A 17,078-nucleotide genomic window follows, 5' to 3' on the forward strand; every position below is an offset into this window, starting at 1 on the left:
ATTACGCTTTTTGTCTCGTTGTGATGACGTTGTGTGTGTGATTGGGAGGGGGGCTTGGCCCCCCTCCCAAACTGTATGCTTCTTATGTTAAAAACAATGTGTTCCCTGCGTGCGTGCGTCCCCAACCCAAACTGTACTTATGTTATTCATATTTTAATATCTGAAGTATATAAAGCATCCAATGCAATGTTCTATTTAAATAAATAAAATTAAATTAAACGAGTGAAATAATATGAGTTGAAAAGAGCAGGCGTTGTTTTTACCTTTGAATAAGATGTTTATTCGGTGGATATAGGTCATCCATATTTAAATATCTGAAGTATATAAAGCATCCAATGAAATGAGCTATATCTAATTAAATAATGTAGATGTATAAAATTAAATTAAACGAGTGAAATAATACGAGTTGAGAAGAGCAGGCGTTGTTATTACCTTTGAATAATATGTTTATTCGGTTGATATTTGCCCTTTTTGCAAACATGTCTGGACATATTCCCAGCGACATAAGTTTAAACATGGTATTGTGCAGGCTTGGGGGTTTGTCCGGGCAAGACGCCGCGTCTTGCATAGACACCCTCCAAGCCTGCAGCAGCCTCAAGGTGTTTCAAAAGATAGTGAGTGGCGACATCCTGTCGATCGATGGGCAGCCGTGGGCATCCGGGCGACCACCCTCCTCCTTCTTACCTTTTTGTAAAATCTGCCGAGTCATGTTTACTTGTTCTGATTACGAACATAAGGTGTTTGAAACGATAGTGAGTAGCTCACGACATTACTTCTCAAGGTGTTTGAAAACATAGCTCAATATTGCCATCTAGTGCCTTAAGGGTAATATAGCAGAAGCCTCAATTTCACTCTGAATAATCAAAGTATGAAACGTTTAATGTTTAAAGGTAATATAACAGGAACATGTACTTACCTAGTGAAACGTTTATATATTAAATTGAACAAAAGTTTTCCTTTTCAAGGGATTGACAAAAAATAATCTGTAATAAGGAGGTCCTGAATTGTATGGAATTATGTACCTAGTGAAACGTTTATATAAATATAACAGGAACATGTACTTACCTAGTGAAACGTTTATATATTAAATTGAACAAAAGTTTTCCTTTTCAAGGGATTGACAAAAAATAATCTGTAATAAGGAGGTCATGAATTGTATGGAATTATGTACCTAGTGAAACGTTTATATATTAAATTGAACAAAAGTTTTCCTTTTCAAGGGATTGACAAAAAATAATCTGTAATAAGGAGGTCATGAATTGTATGGAATTATGTACCTAGTGAAACGTTTATATATTAAATTGAACAAAAGTTTTCCTTTTCAAGGGATTGACAAAAAATAATCTGTAATAAGGAGGTCCTGAAATGTGTGGAATTATAGAAATAGAAATAGAAATAGAAATAGAAATCCCTTTATTGTCATTGTACTCAAGTGTGCAACGAGATTATGGGGCTCCCCTCTCCAGTGCAATACAACAATAATACAGACAAATATATAAATTAGATAAATAAATAAATAAGACAGTGCAATGGAATTTAGTACTGAATAGGGCACAAAGAAACACAGCACATCACAATTATGTACCTAGTGAAAAGTTTATATATTAAATTGAAAAAAAAATTTCCTTTTCAAGGAGTTCCTGAAATGTATGGAGTTGTGCATAAACCAGTAGGTTTTATCAGATCACGAGATTATTTGTTCAACTTCCCGCTGAACCGAAAAAGACTAATCCCTCAGGTGTTTCAAAAAGATAGCGACTCGCTCACGAGTTTCTTTTCGGGTTGGAGGGTTAAATAGATGGTTGTGTTTGACCAGAGACAGAAATTTTCTCAAACTCTGATGAGGACGTCTAGAGCGAGCGCTGGAAAAGCTTAACATTGGATCGTAAGGATAACACTTTGATCTTTGAGGACGTCGTGAACAAACGAAGGAGTGCCTAACAATGGAGCGTAAGTAAATACTTATAATTTCATCTATTTTTAACAATGCTTGTTTGCTAAACAATATTGTTTAAACCATACCTTTATATATACTCAGAAATGCTGTTTTACAGAGGATCATCTGAATGATCAACGTAGATCAGCCTGTAAGTCTAATGTTATTATATTTATGATTCAAAAGTTCTTATAAACTGACTCGATGTCTTATCTATTTTATGACAGACACACAGACACACCAATCCGCTTTCACGCAAGTAACTGTGAAACTTGAAACACCACCAGAACAAGGTGAATATAGTTGCAAACAGATTTAAAATACCCCTAGACCGCTATCCCACACTCTCTCTCTCTCTCTCTCTCTCTCTGTTCCAGCGACATCCGGAAGTACAACAGTGCGCTTCCGGGTGAATACGTCTTTCCCGTCGAATACGCCGGATGAGGACACGAACATTTTTTGTAAGTTTCTAAAGTCTCATAATATATAAATAGATTCTTAATGTTTATAACATATCTGTTCGGTTGTGTGTGAACAAGGGCAGAGATGTTTTGAATGTGTGCACGAGAGCGTTTTTCAAAAAATCGTATGCGACCACATGTAACGTGTAACACGTGTTTGATAACGGATACTCGCTACATTTGTTTGGCTTGGTGTAGCGGTAGCCGCTGCCGTAAGCTAAGCTTCCAATGTGTTGCTAACCAGATGCTATATTGCTGCTGTGTATGACCTGTAGTCGGCATTTGCTATGTGTTCCGAGGCGTTATCGTCTTTGAGATGTAGCTATATATTGTGTAACGATATGTTTGATAGCTGTTGTTGGTGACATGTGTTCCGAGTTATTGCCGTATGCTAAGCTTCCAATGTGTTGCTAACCAGATGCTATGTGTTCCGAGGCGTTATCGTCTTTGAGATGTAGCTATATATTGTGTAACGATATGTTTGATAGCTGTTGTTGGTGACATGTGTTCCGAGTTATTGCCGTATGCTAAGCTTCCAATGTGTTGCTAACCAGATGCTATGTGTTCCGAGGCGTTATCGTCTTTGAGATGTAGCTATATATATTGTGTAACGATATGTTTGATAGCTGTTGTTGGTGACATGTGTTCCGAGTTATTGCCGTATGCTAAGCTTCCAATGTGTTGCTAACCAGATGCTATGTGTTCCGAGGCGTTATCGTCTTTGAGATGTAGCTATATATTGTGTAACGATATGTGGACTATGGTTAGCGGATGGTCATCTTGTAAGGGCTTATGGAAGCATCTTGTGTTTACCGATCGGCCTTCTTCGAAGGATCTTGAATGTGTTATTAGACTTGTCCTATTTGAAGTGTAGCTATATAATGTGTAGCTATATAAACGGTTTTTTGAGATAATAATTCTATTATTGATTTGATTAATCGGTTAACTATTAATACAATTTTTATTTACTTTTAATTAAGTATTTATTTTTTAAATATTTTTAAATTTTCTAATTTAGTATGTCTTTTAATTAAAAGTTTTGATTATTTTTCAACTTTTTAAATTTTTTTATTTAGTATGTCTTTTAATTAAAAGTTTTGATTATTTTTCAACTTTTTAAATTTTTTTATTTTTCCACCGTAATAATTTTAAATCATGTAAAAAATTTTATTTTTTTAATTTATTATTAACTTTCTATTTATAATTTTTTCCTGTTTTGAGATGATTGAAGATCTTACATATTTCTCGTGTGTCATATCTAGCACGTTATAGGGAGGGAGGTGTCAATGAGAACCCATCAGAGGGCCGTCGCATGGAAGGAGGCGCCAACGAGAATCCATCAGAGGGCCGTCGCATGGAAGGAGGCTCCAACGGGAACCCATCAAGGGCACGTCACATGGAAGAAGGTGCCATCGGTAATCCAGGATCAACCACATCGTCTCGTCGAAATGAGCAACCAATCAGACCTAGAAGTCCTATCCCAGGTAATGAGCGAGTCAGGCTTCAGAGAGAACGTCATGAGGTTCTAACAGAAGTTCTACGTACTTACAACAAACTGGTAGATCTGGCTGAGAAGCTCACAAATCCATGGTGATGTTGTATTTTCATTTTTATCTCTTGTAACATTTCTCTGATATATAATCCGTGTGTGTTTGTTATTGTGTAGTATACCATATACATTTCCACTAGATTACAGAAATCATTGCTTTTGTTTATGGTGTCAGACGCTAGTACAAGCATACCTAACGATCCATTCGCGGCGATAAGACAAATCGGCGATTTATAATCCTTTAGACCTAACAGACCCAAAACAGCGATATGGCGAACGATAATACACAACTGCTCGATCTAACAAGACACACATCAAATGATCAAACACAACCTCTAGACCTAACAATACTAGCATTAAACGGTCAAATACACACACAATCACAACCGCTTGATTTAACAACAGATGATCGCATACACACGCAATCACAACCGCTCGATCTAACAATATTCGCGTTAAACGATCAAATACAAACATCAGAAAGGGACCAGATACACACGCAATCACAACCACTAGACCTAGCATTACTCACATCAAACAATAATGGACAAACAGCGGATGTTCATTTATCAGTCCCCTCATTAAATCAGCCGGGGGGAACACAGACATCAGATGGTCATATACGCCCAAACGATCGCGCACAAACGCCACCTATCGAACTAACATTATTAAACTCAGTTCTTGATTTACCAAGCGCGCAGAACACATCAAATGAACACGAACCAATGACAACTGATGATGTTGATTTCACAAACGCACCTGCCACGCCAGATGAGGACAACTCGCAGCCTGAGGATGTCACAAATGCACCTGCGTCGTCAGATGAAATCACAAACGCCCTATCCACATCAGATGAAATCACAAAAGCACCGGCCGATCCAAATGAAATCACAAACGCCCTATCCACATCAGATGAAATCACAAAAGCACCGGCCGATCCAAATGAACATGAACCCATGCAGATTGCTGAATTCACAAACGCACCAGCCACATCAAACGGTCAAACTCAAACTTCAGGTGACCATTTAAACAACCAATCGTTAGAGGATTCAGTTGAACAGAGAGGTGGACATCGGGTAATCATACGAGATCGTTTCAATAATACAGAACTCAGGATCCCGTTAAACATACCAGAACCCGTTGATAACACTGATTTTCCAGCATTTTACACCGCTATCATGGGCTCGATAAATGAACAGATGGATCACGCATTATCGAACGTATTGCCTGGGGATATGGTTCAATTGGAAGTGGTGGGGGAAAATGTAAATATACATGAGACGATTCGCATGTCAGACGACCCCGACGTATGTGAAAACGCTGTTCAAAATCTGCTCGATCGACTCGTACAGTCTAACGCACAAGTCCTGTTTGATAGACAACTAGAGTTTGTCATCCAAATTGTAAGTGATATTCGCGGAGGTATGGGTCAAAAACGTCGAATAGGCAGTCTTTTGGATCATGAAATACTTGTTAAAAAAAGAAAGCATTTACTGGTGCCGAACAATCCGGGTGATACACAACTATGCTTTGCTACATCGTTAGCGCTTTTAATGGATAACTCATTGACGGAGCAAGAGATCTATCGACAAGCACTCGAGTATCAAAGAGCTGTTGGGATGGATGAGACGACCCCTGTTGGATTTAATGATATCAATAAATTCGAGACGCTTTTGGGTCGTAAGATTGTGGTTCTATATAGAAAAGAAGGAGAGTTTGGACCATTGATTCATTTCGAGACAGAATACCCCAAAACCGCAGATCCCTTGGTGATGTTTTTACAAAATCAACACTTTTACGGCGTGAAAAGTCCAGTTGGTTTGATGGGATGTAGTTATTTCTGTTGTTATTGTTACAAGGGTTACAATAATAAGAATCTACATCAATGCCCCGGACATTGTCATGTTTGCATAGACCCGACCTGTAAAACTCGGCCTCTGAAACCCATCCTTTGCAAGGGCTGTAATAAATCATGTCGAAACGCTGTCTGCTATGCCAAGCATCAAATAACCGGTGGAAAAGTTGGCAGCTTTTGCGATAGATACAAAAAATGTCCAGATTGCGGCCTTAACTATTACAAGACCAATAATACACAAGAGGCAAAACATAACTGTTTAGTTAAAAAATGTGTCTCATGTAAAATGCCGCTGAAAGATACTGATATAACTAGGGAACAACATCAGTGTTATATCCAACCTCTCCCAAAACAAGAACCCCGTGAAAAAATCGTCTTCTATGACTTTGAAACATATGAGGATCAGGAAAAGGTGCACAAACCCTTTATGGTCTGCACAAAATCACTCCAAGGGGAAGAACATCAATGGGTAGGACCTGATTGCGCCGTAAAGCTCATTGAGCATTTCAGAAAACCTCGTTACAAAGGCACCACTCTTATAGCCCACAATGCTCGTTCATTTGATTCCCAGCTCATTGTATCAGCGATGATTGACATGGGTCTCGTTCCTAAGGTTATCTTGACTGGTAGTAAAATCTTATGTCTCAAGCTTGAGTCAAACTGTCTCAGATTCATCGACTCGCTATCATTTTTACCCATGCCTCTGAGCGCAATGCCTAAAACTCTAGGTTTTGAAGATCAATGTAAAGGGTATTTCCCTCACAAATTCAGCTCATTGGAAAATCTCAACTACGTGGGTTCCTATCCTCAACCATGTGAATATGGGTTAGAACGCATGACAACAGCCAACCGTACCAAATTCCTTGAATGGTATGAAAGAGAATGTCGGGGAACCTTTGATTTCAGGAAGGAGGCGCTGATGTACTGCAAAAACGATGTTGACATTCTAACCGAGGGTTGTACAAAATTTAGAAACGAGTTTCTAAACGAGACAGGCGTCGATCCATTCAATTATGTCACCATAGCATCAGCATGCATGGGCGTTTTCCGTACCAATTTTCTCCAACCTCAGACATTGGCTATAACATCATCCGATAATTACGCGAGACAATATAAAGCCTTCTCACATGCTTCCATCCAGTATTTGGAGTGGATCATACACAGTCAAAAATTGCCTATACAACACGCTTTGAACGGGGGTGAAAAACAACTCGGTCGCTACGTCGTGGATGGCTATGTTGAAATTGATGGTGTAAAACATGTTTTTGAATATCTAGGTTGTTTCTACCACGGCTGTCCCGATTGTTATACACCAACTGAACGTTTCCCTCTGACAAATCAAACCTTTCAAGAATTGTTTGATATTAGCCAGAAGAAACTCTCGACCTTGAAATCGGATCCGTGTGTGCGTCTCACGGTAATGAAAGAACACGTGTGGTTGAACATGAAGAAAACTCATCAGGGTGTGAAAGAGTTCCTGCTTACTTATCAACATCCTGAACCCCTAGCACCACGTCAGGCTCTTTTCGGGGGCAGAACCAGCGTATTCACATTGCGATACACGGCCTCTCTGAATGAGCAAGTGTTCTATGTCGATGTCACCTCTCTGTATCCTTATGTCAACAGCAACTGCGCCTATCCTCTCGGTCATCCGATCGTTATCCGCAAAGACTTTGCCGACCCACGTAAATATTTCGGGCTGATCAAAGCCAAAGTCTACCCACCACGCGGTCTCTTGTTGCCTTTGTTACCTTACAAAACAGCTAAAGGTAAACTGACGTTCCCTCTCTGTAGAACATGTGCCGAAATCAACAACCAAACCTCATCGTGTCACCACGATGACGAGAGCAGGGCTCTGCTCGGTGTTTGGGTCACTATTGAGTTTAACAAGGCTCTTGACCTTGGTTACAGATTGGTTGAAATTGTGGAGGTGTGGCATTTCGACTCAGTGAGCAATAACATCTTTAAAGCTTACATGAACACCTTCCTCAAGGGGAAGCAGGAAGCCTCTGGCTATCCATCCAATGTCACCGATCAGGTGGGGAGGGACAAATACATCAATGATTACATGACACATCAAGGTATCCGGCTGGATCCTGAACGCATCAAAGTGAATCCTGGTAAGAGACAGGTTTCTAAACTTTGTCTAAATTCTCTCTGGGGAAAATATGGTCAGAGAGATAATTTAAAACAAACAAAACTGACCAACAAACCCGAAGAATTTTTTAAAATCATGTTTTCGGGTTTGTATGACATCGATTACTTCGGTTTCATCAAATCAGACACCGCGATGATTCAATACAGCGACAAAAAGAACATTCTTTCACGACCCTCCGACACCTCAAACATCTTTGTGGCTTGCTTTACAACAGCCCATGCAAGATTGTTCATGTACAGATTTTTGGAGCAGTTACAAGACAGGGTTCTATACACTGACACAGACAGCCTCATCTACGTGGTCAGGGATGGGGAAACGGCTCTAAAACTAGGCCAGTATCTCGGTGATCTGACTGATGAATTGGACGGTGACAGCATTCAGGAATTTGTTTCGGCCGGTCCTAAAAGCTATGCCTATCAAACTCGAGATACTAAAAAAACGGTGATGAAGGTTAAAGGTATCACACAGACGCACGAAAGCGGTCTAAACATCAACTTTGACAGTGTCAAAGACTTAGTGGAGGGATACATATCCAGCACGACGCATGGCAACGAACCCGACACGCACTCGCTTAAGACACCACAACACAGCATCGTCCGTGATAAAAAAGGGTTTCGCGTCAGAAATACTTCATTCGTCAAAAAGTTTAGGGTGGTCTACGACAAACGAAGACTTTTGCCGGACGGACGTAGTGTGCCTTTTGGTTATTAAGGGGAAAATGGAATTATCACAGGTCGAATTCGATCCGCGTCTCCAAGTGCCTTTTTCATGTTTGATCTCAGGGCCTAGCGGTTGTGGGAAAACATATTTTGTGAAACGTGTTTTGGAAGACTGTCAACATGTTATGAGAAATGTACCTGACAATATTGTATGGATTTATACCTCATATCAACCCTTGTACAACCAATTACAAAAGTTGATTAAAAACATAAAATTCCTAAAAGGTCTCCCAGAATCTTTTGATGACGAAGCCTTGTTCCCGTTACACCAGACTCATCTAATCATCCTTGATGATCTGATCTTCCAAGCATCGGACCATCCTGAAGTGGTGAAAATCTTTACCCAATATAGGCATCATAGAAATATGAGCGTCATATTGTTAACTCAGAATGTATTCCACCAAGGTAAATACAGTCGTACTATTAGTCTAAATAGTAATTACATGGTCTTGTTCAAAAATCCTCGGGATAAATTACAAACCAGTATTTTGGCTAATCAGATATTCCCTACGAAGAAAAATTATTTTTTAGAAAGTTTTGAAGATGCCACCAAAGACGCTCATGGGTATTTATTGGTGGATTTAACACCCACATGTCCAGAACAATACCGTTTGAGAACGGGTGTACTTCCTGATCAGTGGCCTACCGTCTACATTTCCAAAAATTGACATGTCCAAGCTTTTAAAAACAAACGCTCCGCAACTCAGGAACCTGTTTCAAGCCACGGCTAAGAGACGTAAAGACATACTAACCAGAGGTCCACCTTCTTTGATCAAGGTCCTCTGTGAAATTGCTTTCAATCTATTAAAGGGTCATATACCGCTTTCACCTTCACAGTTTAAGAAATTAAAAAAACAAAAGAAAATTATTAGACTATTGGCACGTAAAAAAACAAGTCTTAAGAAAAAACGCGCCTTTTTGACTCAAAGGGGTGGATTTATTCTTCCTCTGTTGGGAACAGTTGTACCCTTCCTAGGTAATCTTTTGGGTGGGTTAATCAACAAAAACTAGCCATCATGAGTTTGAAAACAGCCCAGAAAATGTTTCTTCTCACACCACAACAACTGGAACGTCTGAAAAAACCCGAACCTACCATCAGACAAACTGCCGAACAGGACATGGATGTGAAGATGAAGGCAGTTTTGGAAGATCAATCCTTGTCCCCTCATGAAAAAATAACAAGGTATCAGTCTTTACTTCATCGTTATTTAAGCCTTCTCAAACAAGGTGAAAAGGAAGAACGACCTCTGACCGTGTCTCTAACCCCTGAGGTTTTGAACCCTTCAAAGATTTCGAATGTTGAGGTACAAGACAAAATGGTGGGGAATGAAATCGAACCCTGGTTCGATATTCTGCATAACATTCCAACGCGTTATCGGAAAAACGCAGACTATGTTTTGAGAAAACTTAAGGATGCTGATAGAAGCTGGACCCCTCGTCATGAATTCATGTTTCAAGATAAGCCTATAAAAGGATCTCACATGACCGATTTACTCAGGCAGATTACTTTGACGAGTAAAAACATCGCGACTCGAACCCCTAGAGGCTGGAAGGAGTTTCTTCACACTCTACACGAACTCAATATTCCGGAGACCACCATCGTCAACCCTCACGCCCGTGACGAATTCAGACGGTTGAAACTCCGAGGTTCGTTAAGCTCTGATGATGACACAAACAAGAGGACATCCATTAGGAAGAAGAAAAAAACTAATAGAAAAAGACCCGCCCCTGTAAAGTGGGTGGGGTATTCCTCTTCATAAGTTTTAATGAAAAATCTAAAACCTTTGTATGTTTATACATGTGTTTTTATTCAATAAAATACATTTTAAATGATTACAGACAATGACAGGTTTGAAATTTTTTAAAAGAACACGCCGCTTGACCGGCACATGTCTTTTCCGCACAGGTTTGATAATGCTTTACAAAACTAGTTACCATGGCATCATTCTTTAACACATCATCCTTATAGCATGTTAACACATCCTGATAACTCAAACCACAGCCTCTATGTGTTAAATAATAGACGCAATGTTGACCACAGGTGATTGATAGCTCGTGTTGTAGACGTCTGTTATGATACAAAATACGATCGGAATGTTTTTTCAAAAAAGAGTTAATGTTTTGCGGATAATATTGAAATTCAGGAGGAAATCCAAAAGCGTCAAAAAAAGTACTGGTTCCATCTTTTTCCAACGTCAGAGCCAGCCAGTGTTCACCGGGTAAGTGTCGAGGATGTGTGTTGACGATGTAGAAGATTGGGGGGTTAGGCTGCAGCGAATTTATTTCATCCGAAGCGTAAACACCTCCAAATAAACGCCCTTGTAGACGTTTCATGAGTTGCTCCAGCTCTTTCCCGTTCATCAGTAATAATCCACTAATACCTGTCGTTTTGAATTTATTTCCAGGATGGAATCGTAGCAGGCGTACACAATAAGTGTGGTTGTGTGAGGGAGTGGGAGTCTAAATCTCATTTCTAACCTCAAACTTCCGCTGGAGACAGGTGCGAGAGCTCCTGAATCATCGTTGGGGTTTAAGTTAAAAACATACAGCGCATATCCACCGGAAAAATCCTCCCTGTTGATGCAAAGAGGTAAATCTTTCAAATGTCTTCCTGTCGATGTAAACAGGTTATGAAATTCTCGAACGGCGTTTCCTGCATTAAATTGGGGCTGGAAAGCTTTGGCTGGTATCTGTCTCCCCTCTTGGCAGAGCGCTAAATATTCCAAATGATGATGAGCGAAATTAAAGGGATTCAAATCTTTTCTGCCCACAAAGGCGTTGTGATTTACAAGACCTAACACCACATATCGAGGTGTATGACCGAGGAAAAGATTATCTTGTTGACAGGTTCTGGAATGTTGCGGGATGGAATACGTTTTCACATTAATTCTTGATAACGGATACAAAGCATTTTCTTTGTTGAGAGCCGCAGCATGACCGATAGAGATGGCTGGTGAAACGGCGACTCTTTTCACAAAGAGGGAAGCGCCCACGATTTTCAGATGGTAGTTCACATCGGGAGGGCTCATAAAACAAAATTGGTCGTTGGCTTTGATGAGTTTCACTCGTAGATCCACGTTATTGAGAAGATGTCTCTCACAAAAAAATATGTCGGCGTGTAGAGGTCCTATCACGGTGAATGTTCGGGAACCCAACACATATTCTGCTCTGCGCAGTAATCCTTTGTTAACAGCATCCCCCGTTAAGACTGTTGAATCCATATGCCCTGATGTATCTTTGTAAAACATAGCCGCTGTGAATTGGCTTCTAAGAGAGGCTTCTGAAAAGTTTAACAACGTCTCTATCATAGCTCTGTATGGATGGGTTGCGCTAGATTGCGAGATCAACCTGTCGCCTAATGTTACATCCACTTGTGAGAAGATTGTATTCAAAGGATAATTAATAATACCGACTCGTTGATCTGTGGGTAAAATGCTACCATCTCTGTTGAGTACCCTCAGGTGCAGCTGAAGCAGGGTGTCTGAGAGGTCGAGATATTTGGATCCTTCTCCAGGTATGAAAAACTCCACAGGACCATCATCGGTGAGAGCCGAGATAGGTAACATTTCCACATATTGACTTTGTTCGATTGATAGTTGTGTCATGGGTGGACTAAATAAATCCAGTTCAGTTAGGGTGCACTCTGCTGACTTGTGATGCAAAAGAGCCATGATGAATAACCCTAATGGTCAATTTTGGTTAAGAGAAAATATCCCCGGTGTTTCTTCGCCGTCTCCTTTTCTTGACTGATTTCTTCTTGGACACGCGTTTGCGTTTTTTAGGCTCTCTCAACCTTTGTCCGATGGGTCTTTTTGCAGGTCTTCGTGCCAGAACCATTAAACCCGAACCTTCTTGAGGCTCCGCCTTACGGTTTATTCGTTCTAACACCCGACCGGCTACATCTGTTGCAATGTTTTTCGCAGCCGTTTGCAGGTGAGGTCTGGCAACGCTGAACCCTCTTTTGATTAATGGACTCACAAAACGAAATAATTTGGCAAAGATTGAACCCAATCCACGCCCATATTGGACCGGTAATCCATGAAAACCTGATAACGACCCACCCGCTTGGTTTTCGTAATAATCGACAAAACGGTAAAGATCATGATGCGTATCCAATACAACCATTTTTCTATCTGGGTCTAAAGTGCAGAGTAGCGATAACTTTACCGCGTGTAAATCCCACGGGTTGATTCTGATCCGTCTTAACTTCGATTCTTATATCCTCAATATGCTTCCTACTAACAGGCATGTAATAAAGAGGATTAAAGGCTTTAAATACAATGTCACCGTGATTATCATCGATGGGTATCGTTCTCAAGAGCGGAGCGAAAGCGTCACCCACAGCCTGATGATACACCACGTCTGTATAAACATATAGATGGTACATCCCCGCTTTTATATCCGCAGGATGTTGGCTCGCTGTCCACTGGGGTCCGCAGGTAACCCATTCATCGGGTAACGCCCCAAAAATGTAGGCTAACGCGGGACGAAAGCGTATCTTGTAATGACCATTCCCTGCCCAGAAAAATCTCTCCTTTAAATAATGGTATACAACATGGATTTCCGGATGGATCTTTTTGAGGAGCGCTTCCACATCTTGTCCTATTTTCTTAATATTATCGTAGTACCCAGCCGACAGGCTTAAGGATTTGATGGTGAATTTGTTTTCATCATAGTAAAGAGGTGCCAAAGCACCTGGTGTTGGTTCACCGTTTTCCCATGCATCTACATAGTCAAAAGATGCTTGATCTTCAGGCACGTTGAACCATGTATGGGGGTAGGATATTTCACTCAGAGCTACTTCCCAATTACCTTCGAGATCGATATGATGAGCCAGATTCACTCTGTATTCAGCTATCGTATTGTCTACATACACATCAGAACTTGCATTGGAGGGTAAGGTGACGTAAAACCCCCCTTCAAGATTCGGATCCATGTTGGTAAATGTCGAGATTCGTTGTAAAGCTTCTTATTTATACGTCGACGACTTGTGTAGCGGGGACCCAACTGTCATATTTCACAGGCCAGCCCTTCCAACGTATGAGAAACTGTTTCTGTCCGCCGACTTTACGCCGTTTGATAATCTTCTCCACTTGAAAGATTTGATCCTTGGATATCGTGACTTTCTGGAGCTCGTGTGCATAAAAAGTTCCTTGCACTATTTCACCGTCGTAGTCTTTAAGCTTGTAAACAGGTGGAAAACGCGGTACACACTCCGCTATCGTAAATAACTCGTCTGTAAAACTCTGTTCATATTTCTTGTCAAACACACCTCGCACTTTTGATATTCTAACGAGATCTCCTTGTTTAAATATCATTTTTATTCTATCACTACCCCCAGAGGGTATGTTGCCGTACAAGTTTTGGAAGACAAGCCATGTGTTATCTGGTGTGACTTGGTTAGGTTTCATTTTTATACTTGTATGATAACTTTCATTGTAACTATCGATTAAATCTTGTAATACGTCGATATAACGACGTGTGTTGTTGGCGGTGAAATATCGCCACATTCGAGTTTTTAAAGTTCGATTAAACCTTTCGACCACCGAGGCTTTCAAATCACTGGCTGTTGCAAAATGATTAATATTGTGTTTTTTCATCAACCTCTGAAATTGCGTGTTGAAGAACTCCTTCCCCTTGTCTGTTTGTAACTTTTTAGGGATGCCGCTAAAGGATAAGACCGACTCAAAGGCTCGAACAACTTCTGGCCCCGTCTTGTTCATCAGCACACGGGCATACGCTCGTTTTGAGAACACATCGATGATTGTGAGTAGGTATTTAAAACCATCGTTGTACTCGGTCAGAGCTTGCATATCACATAGATCGGCTTGGAATTGATTCATAGGACTGGACACAAAAACTCTGTTCCTAGGGAAATGAATTCGTGCTGGTTTGTGCAAGGTGTATGCATCTTGCGAAGATAAAAAATCCTTGACTTTATGACGCGTCACTTTCTGACCCATTTTCTCCGACGCAGCTAAATGAAGGCGTTCTACACCTCCAAAGCTGGCTGGATGAGCGGGGTCGTAGTACAGTTTTTTCAACCACCGCTTAACGCTCATGACGGTTTATGATTTAGTGACAAACATCACATCGCTATTTATCTAAACACACAGACAGACACAAAAGCATCTTTTTAAAAACATCCATTTTTTATTGAAAGAAGGTTAAGTATGGTTACACGTGATAAGGATTCTCTAAGATGTAAAAAGTCTATAGGTCAGGGTTAAAACAGATGGATTAACTTTTGATTCTAACAGGTCTTCAAACAGCTTCAATTCGTGCGCGAGATCCACAGGTTGTTGATGACGGAGACGGTATCTTATCACATCGTTAAACAGCGTGAGTATGGTAAGTACATGTCCTACACTTATCGCATTTTCCCAATTTTCCAAAATATTTTGAAACGTGTCGATCAATCCCGAGCGACTCAAAAATATGACATGTTGCACAAACAATTCCCAAGGCTCCTGAAAAATTGTTAAAGACATGGCACGCACTTTTTGCATAAACAATAAAAAATTTTCAATGAAAGGGTCTTTATCATCGGGGTTATATGTAATTGCTCTATTTATTATATATGCCCACCCTTGGCTTCTATAGCCAAAAAACGATAATTTTCTGAAGACATTACCCATTTTTTATTCAAAGTTAATATTTTCTATAAGATATTCTTCGAAAGTATCAAGTTGATCACGATATATCATAAAACATATGGGCTCATCCGCTTTAAGGCGGTCCGGTAAGTCCTTTACGAGTGCTAAGTCCACCATTAAGATCTCTGCAATTCGCTTGACTGTTTCTTTATCCGCTTTTACAGAACACAAATCCAACAAGTAGTGAATACATGGTAAAAACTTTTTACCGCAAAGGATGGGCATGATGCGGTCATAGTGCAGTCTTAGATAATAACAATTGCATAGGTATCTATAGCTATGCAAACAACCCCTTTTTTTGTGATACTTTATCAAAAAACGTCTGACCATGTAAATAATAGCCGCCTTAACAACTAATACGACATCCATATCAATCCATCCCTTAGGAGGATTATCCCATGACATATGTTTTGCCTCATCTTCGGAAATAGGTGCTGGTCCGTGGTCAGGGTCGTTGACGGTCTGAACCTTGATCTCCGTGGTTTGTGGAGAATCAGCCTGGTCGGACCAACTGGACAGTTGTACCTTCTCGTTTTGTGAAGATTCGGCCGACGAGGTGGGGGTCATCGGAGGTGTCGACGACGGTGTCGGCGAAACGGGACGACTCCACCCTGAATACGATGGCTCGCCGTTGTTGTACGAGGGTGCAACAGGTCTTGCTAAGATTCCTGGGCCCCCCATCCACAAGGAGTATGATGGCACAGTCTGGTCCTCGCCTGTTTTTGTAGAGGGTCCATCCTGGTCTACATTTGTAGAGGTCTCAACCTGTTCCATGTTTGTAGTTGTAAAGGTTTCCACAACATCCATATTCAGATCTTGATCGCATGTAGGTTCATCCACACCGCTATCTGTAATACAAAGATACCATGATTAAATATTAGAAAGCTATATAGTTAAAGATTAATTGCATCGTTTACCTGAAGAGATTTCTGCAATGTTGTTGTCAATATGATCAGGTGCGGCGATGGTTGTCACCCTTCGGGCCTTGCTGTTCACACCCAGATGACGTCTTGGTCTACACGTCTTCATTTCTTTCACGAGCTGGAAAAATTGTCTTGTCTGTGCAGAGCGTGACTTGGGCTTTACTTATACTGGTTTGAGACCGGGGGAGGGTTAAATGGCGTGGTTCGATTGGCCAAATGTAGCCAACAGATACATGTCCAGACAAGTAAACATGACTCGGCAGATTTTACAAAAAGGTAAGAAGGAGGAGGGTGGTCGCCCGGATGCCCACGGCTGCCCATCGATCGACAGGATGTCGCCACTCACTATCTTTTGAAACACCTTGAGGCTGCTGCAGGCTTGGAGGGTTGTCCGGCGTCTTGCCCGGACAAACCCCCAAGCCTGCACAATACCATGTTTAAACTTATGTCGCTGGGAATATGTCCAGACATGTTTGCAAAAAGGGCAAATATCAACCGAATAAACATATTATTCAAAGGTAATAACAACGCCTGCTCTTCTCAACTCGTATTATTTCACTCGTTTAATTTAATTTTATACATCTACATTATTTAATTAGATATAGCTCATTTCATTGGATGCTTTATATACTTCAGATATTTAAATATGGATGACCTATATCCACCGAATAAACATCTTATTCAAAGGTAAAAACAACGCCTGCTCTTTTCAACTCATATTATTTCACTCGTTTAATTTAATTTTATTTATTTAAATAGAACATTGCATTGGATGCTTTATATACTTCAGATATTAAAATATGAATAACATAAGTACAGTT

At 40.5% G+C, this 17,078-nt stretch overlaps 2 protein-coding genes and 1 long non-coding RNA gene across 13 annotated transcripts; 2 read left to right on the forward strand and 1 right to left on the reverse strand.

Annotated features, from left to right (window-relative positions):
• Positions 1–1,491: 1,491 nt before the first annotated feature.
• On the forward strand, positions 1,492–2,374 carry LOC148336453 (uncharacterized). The gene is made up of 4 exons (XR_015843287.1): positions 1,492–1,950; positions 2,039–2,087; positions 2,164–2,229; positions 2,314–2,374. It is a non-coding gene; the product is annotated as an uncharacterized LOC148336453 (long non-coding RNA).
• Positions 2,375–3,676: 1,302 nt separating this feature from the next.
• Positions 3,677–16,222, forward strand: LOC148336454 (uncharacterized). Of its 11 annotated transcripts, XM_088295958.1 has the most exons (7): positions 3,677–3,881; positions 11,084–11,268; positions 12,131–12,192; positions 12,497–12,611; positions 14,338–14,444; positions 14,939–15,029; positions 15,766–16,222. In XM_088295958.1, the coding sequence occupies exons 2-7, from the start codon at positions 11,259–11,261 to the stop codon at positions 15,798–15,800; spliced, it is 420 nt and encodes a 139-aa protein (XP_088152084.1). In that variant the 5' UTR covers positions 3,677–3,881; positions 11,084–11,258; the 3' UTR covers positions 15,801–16,222. The 11 variants fall into 11 exon arrangements, 3 of the variants coding, with proteins under 3 accessions (XP_088152084.1, XP_088152082.1, XP_088152083.1); XM_088295956.1 differs by lacking the exon at positions 15,766–16,222 and having other exon boundaries at positions 14,939–15,434; XM_088295957.1 differs by lacking the exon at positions 15,766–16,222 and having other exon boundaries at positions 12,140–12,192; positions 14,939–15,434.
• LOC148336455 (uncharacterized) lies at positions 14,694–16,655 on the reverse strand. Its single transcript, XM_088295959.1, has 2 exons — positions 16,252–16,655; positions 14,694–16,182 (listed from the first exon to the last, which is right to left on the reverse strand). Exons 1-2 carry the CDS (start codon positions 16,361–16,363, stop codon positions 15,320–15,322), a joined length of 975 nt encoding a protein of 324 aa, XP_088152085.1. The 5' UTR covers positions 16,364–16,655; the 3' UTR covers positions 14,694–15,319.
• Positions 16,656–17,078: the final 423 nt, after the last annotated feature.

The sequence above is a fragment of the Idiotropiscis lumnitzeri genome, chromosome 5 (assembly GCF_059441095.1).
Source record: "Idiotropiscis lumnitzeri isolate Australia: NSW breed Sydney's pygmy pipehorse chromosome 5, RoL_Ilum_1.0, whole genome shotgun sequence".
Classification (NCBI taxonomy): domain Eukaryota; kingdom Metazoa; phylum Chordata; class Actinopteri; order Syngnathiformes; family Syngnathidae; genus Idiotropiscis; species Idiotropiscis lumnitzeri.

Bases quoted from the DNA above. Each gene is read 5' to 3' on its own strand.
- LOC148336455 (XM_088295959.1), bottom strand. From the start codon at position 16,363: ATGAAGACGTGTAGACCAAGACGTCATCTGGGTGTGAACAGCAAGGCC. The intron at 16,183-16,251 runs GTAAACGATGCA...TTTGTATTACAG, and splicing joins CATTGCAGAAATCTCTTCAG to ATAGCGGTGTGGATGAACCT.
- LOC148336454 (XM_088295956.1), top strand. The intron at 12,612-14,337 runs GTGAGGTCTGGC...GTAACTTTTTAG, and splicing joins TTTTTCGCAGCCGTTTGCAG to GGATGCCGCTAAAGGATAAG. The intron at 14,445-14,938 runs GTGAGTAGGTAT...TGATTCTAACAG, and splicing joins TTGAGAACACATCGATGATT to GTCTTCAAACAGCTTCAATT.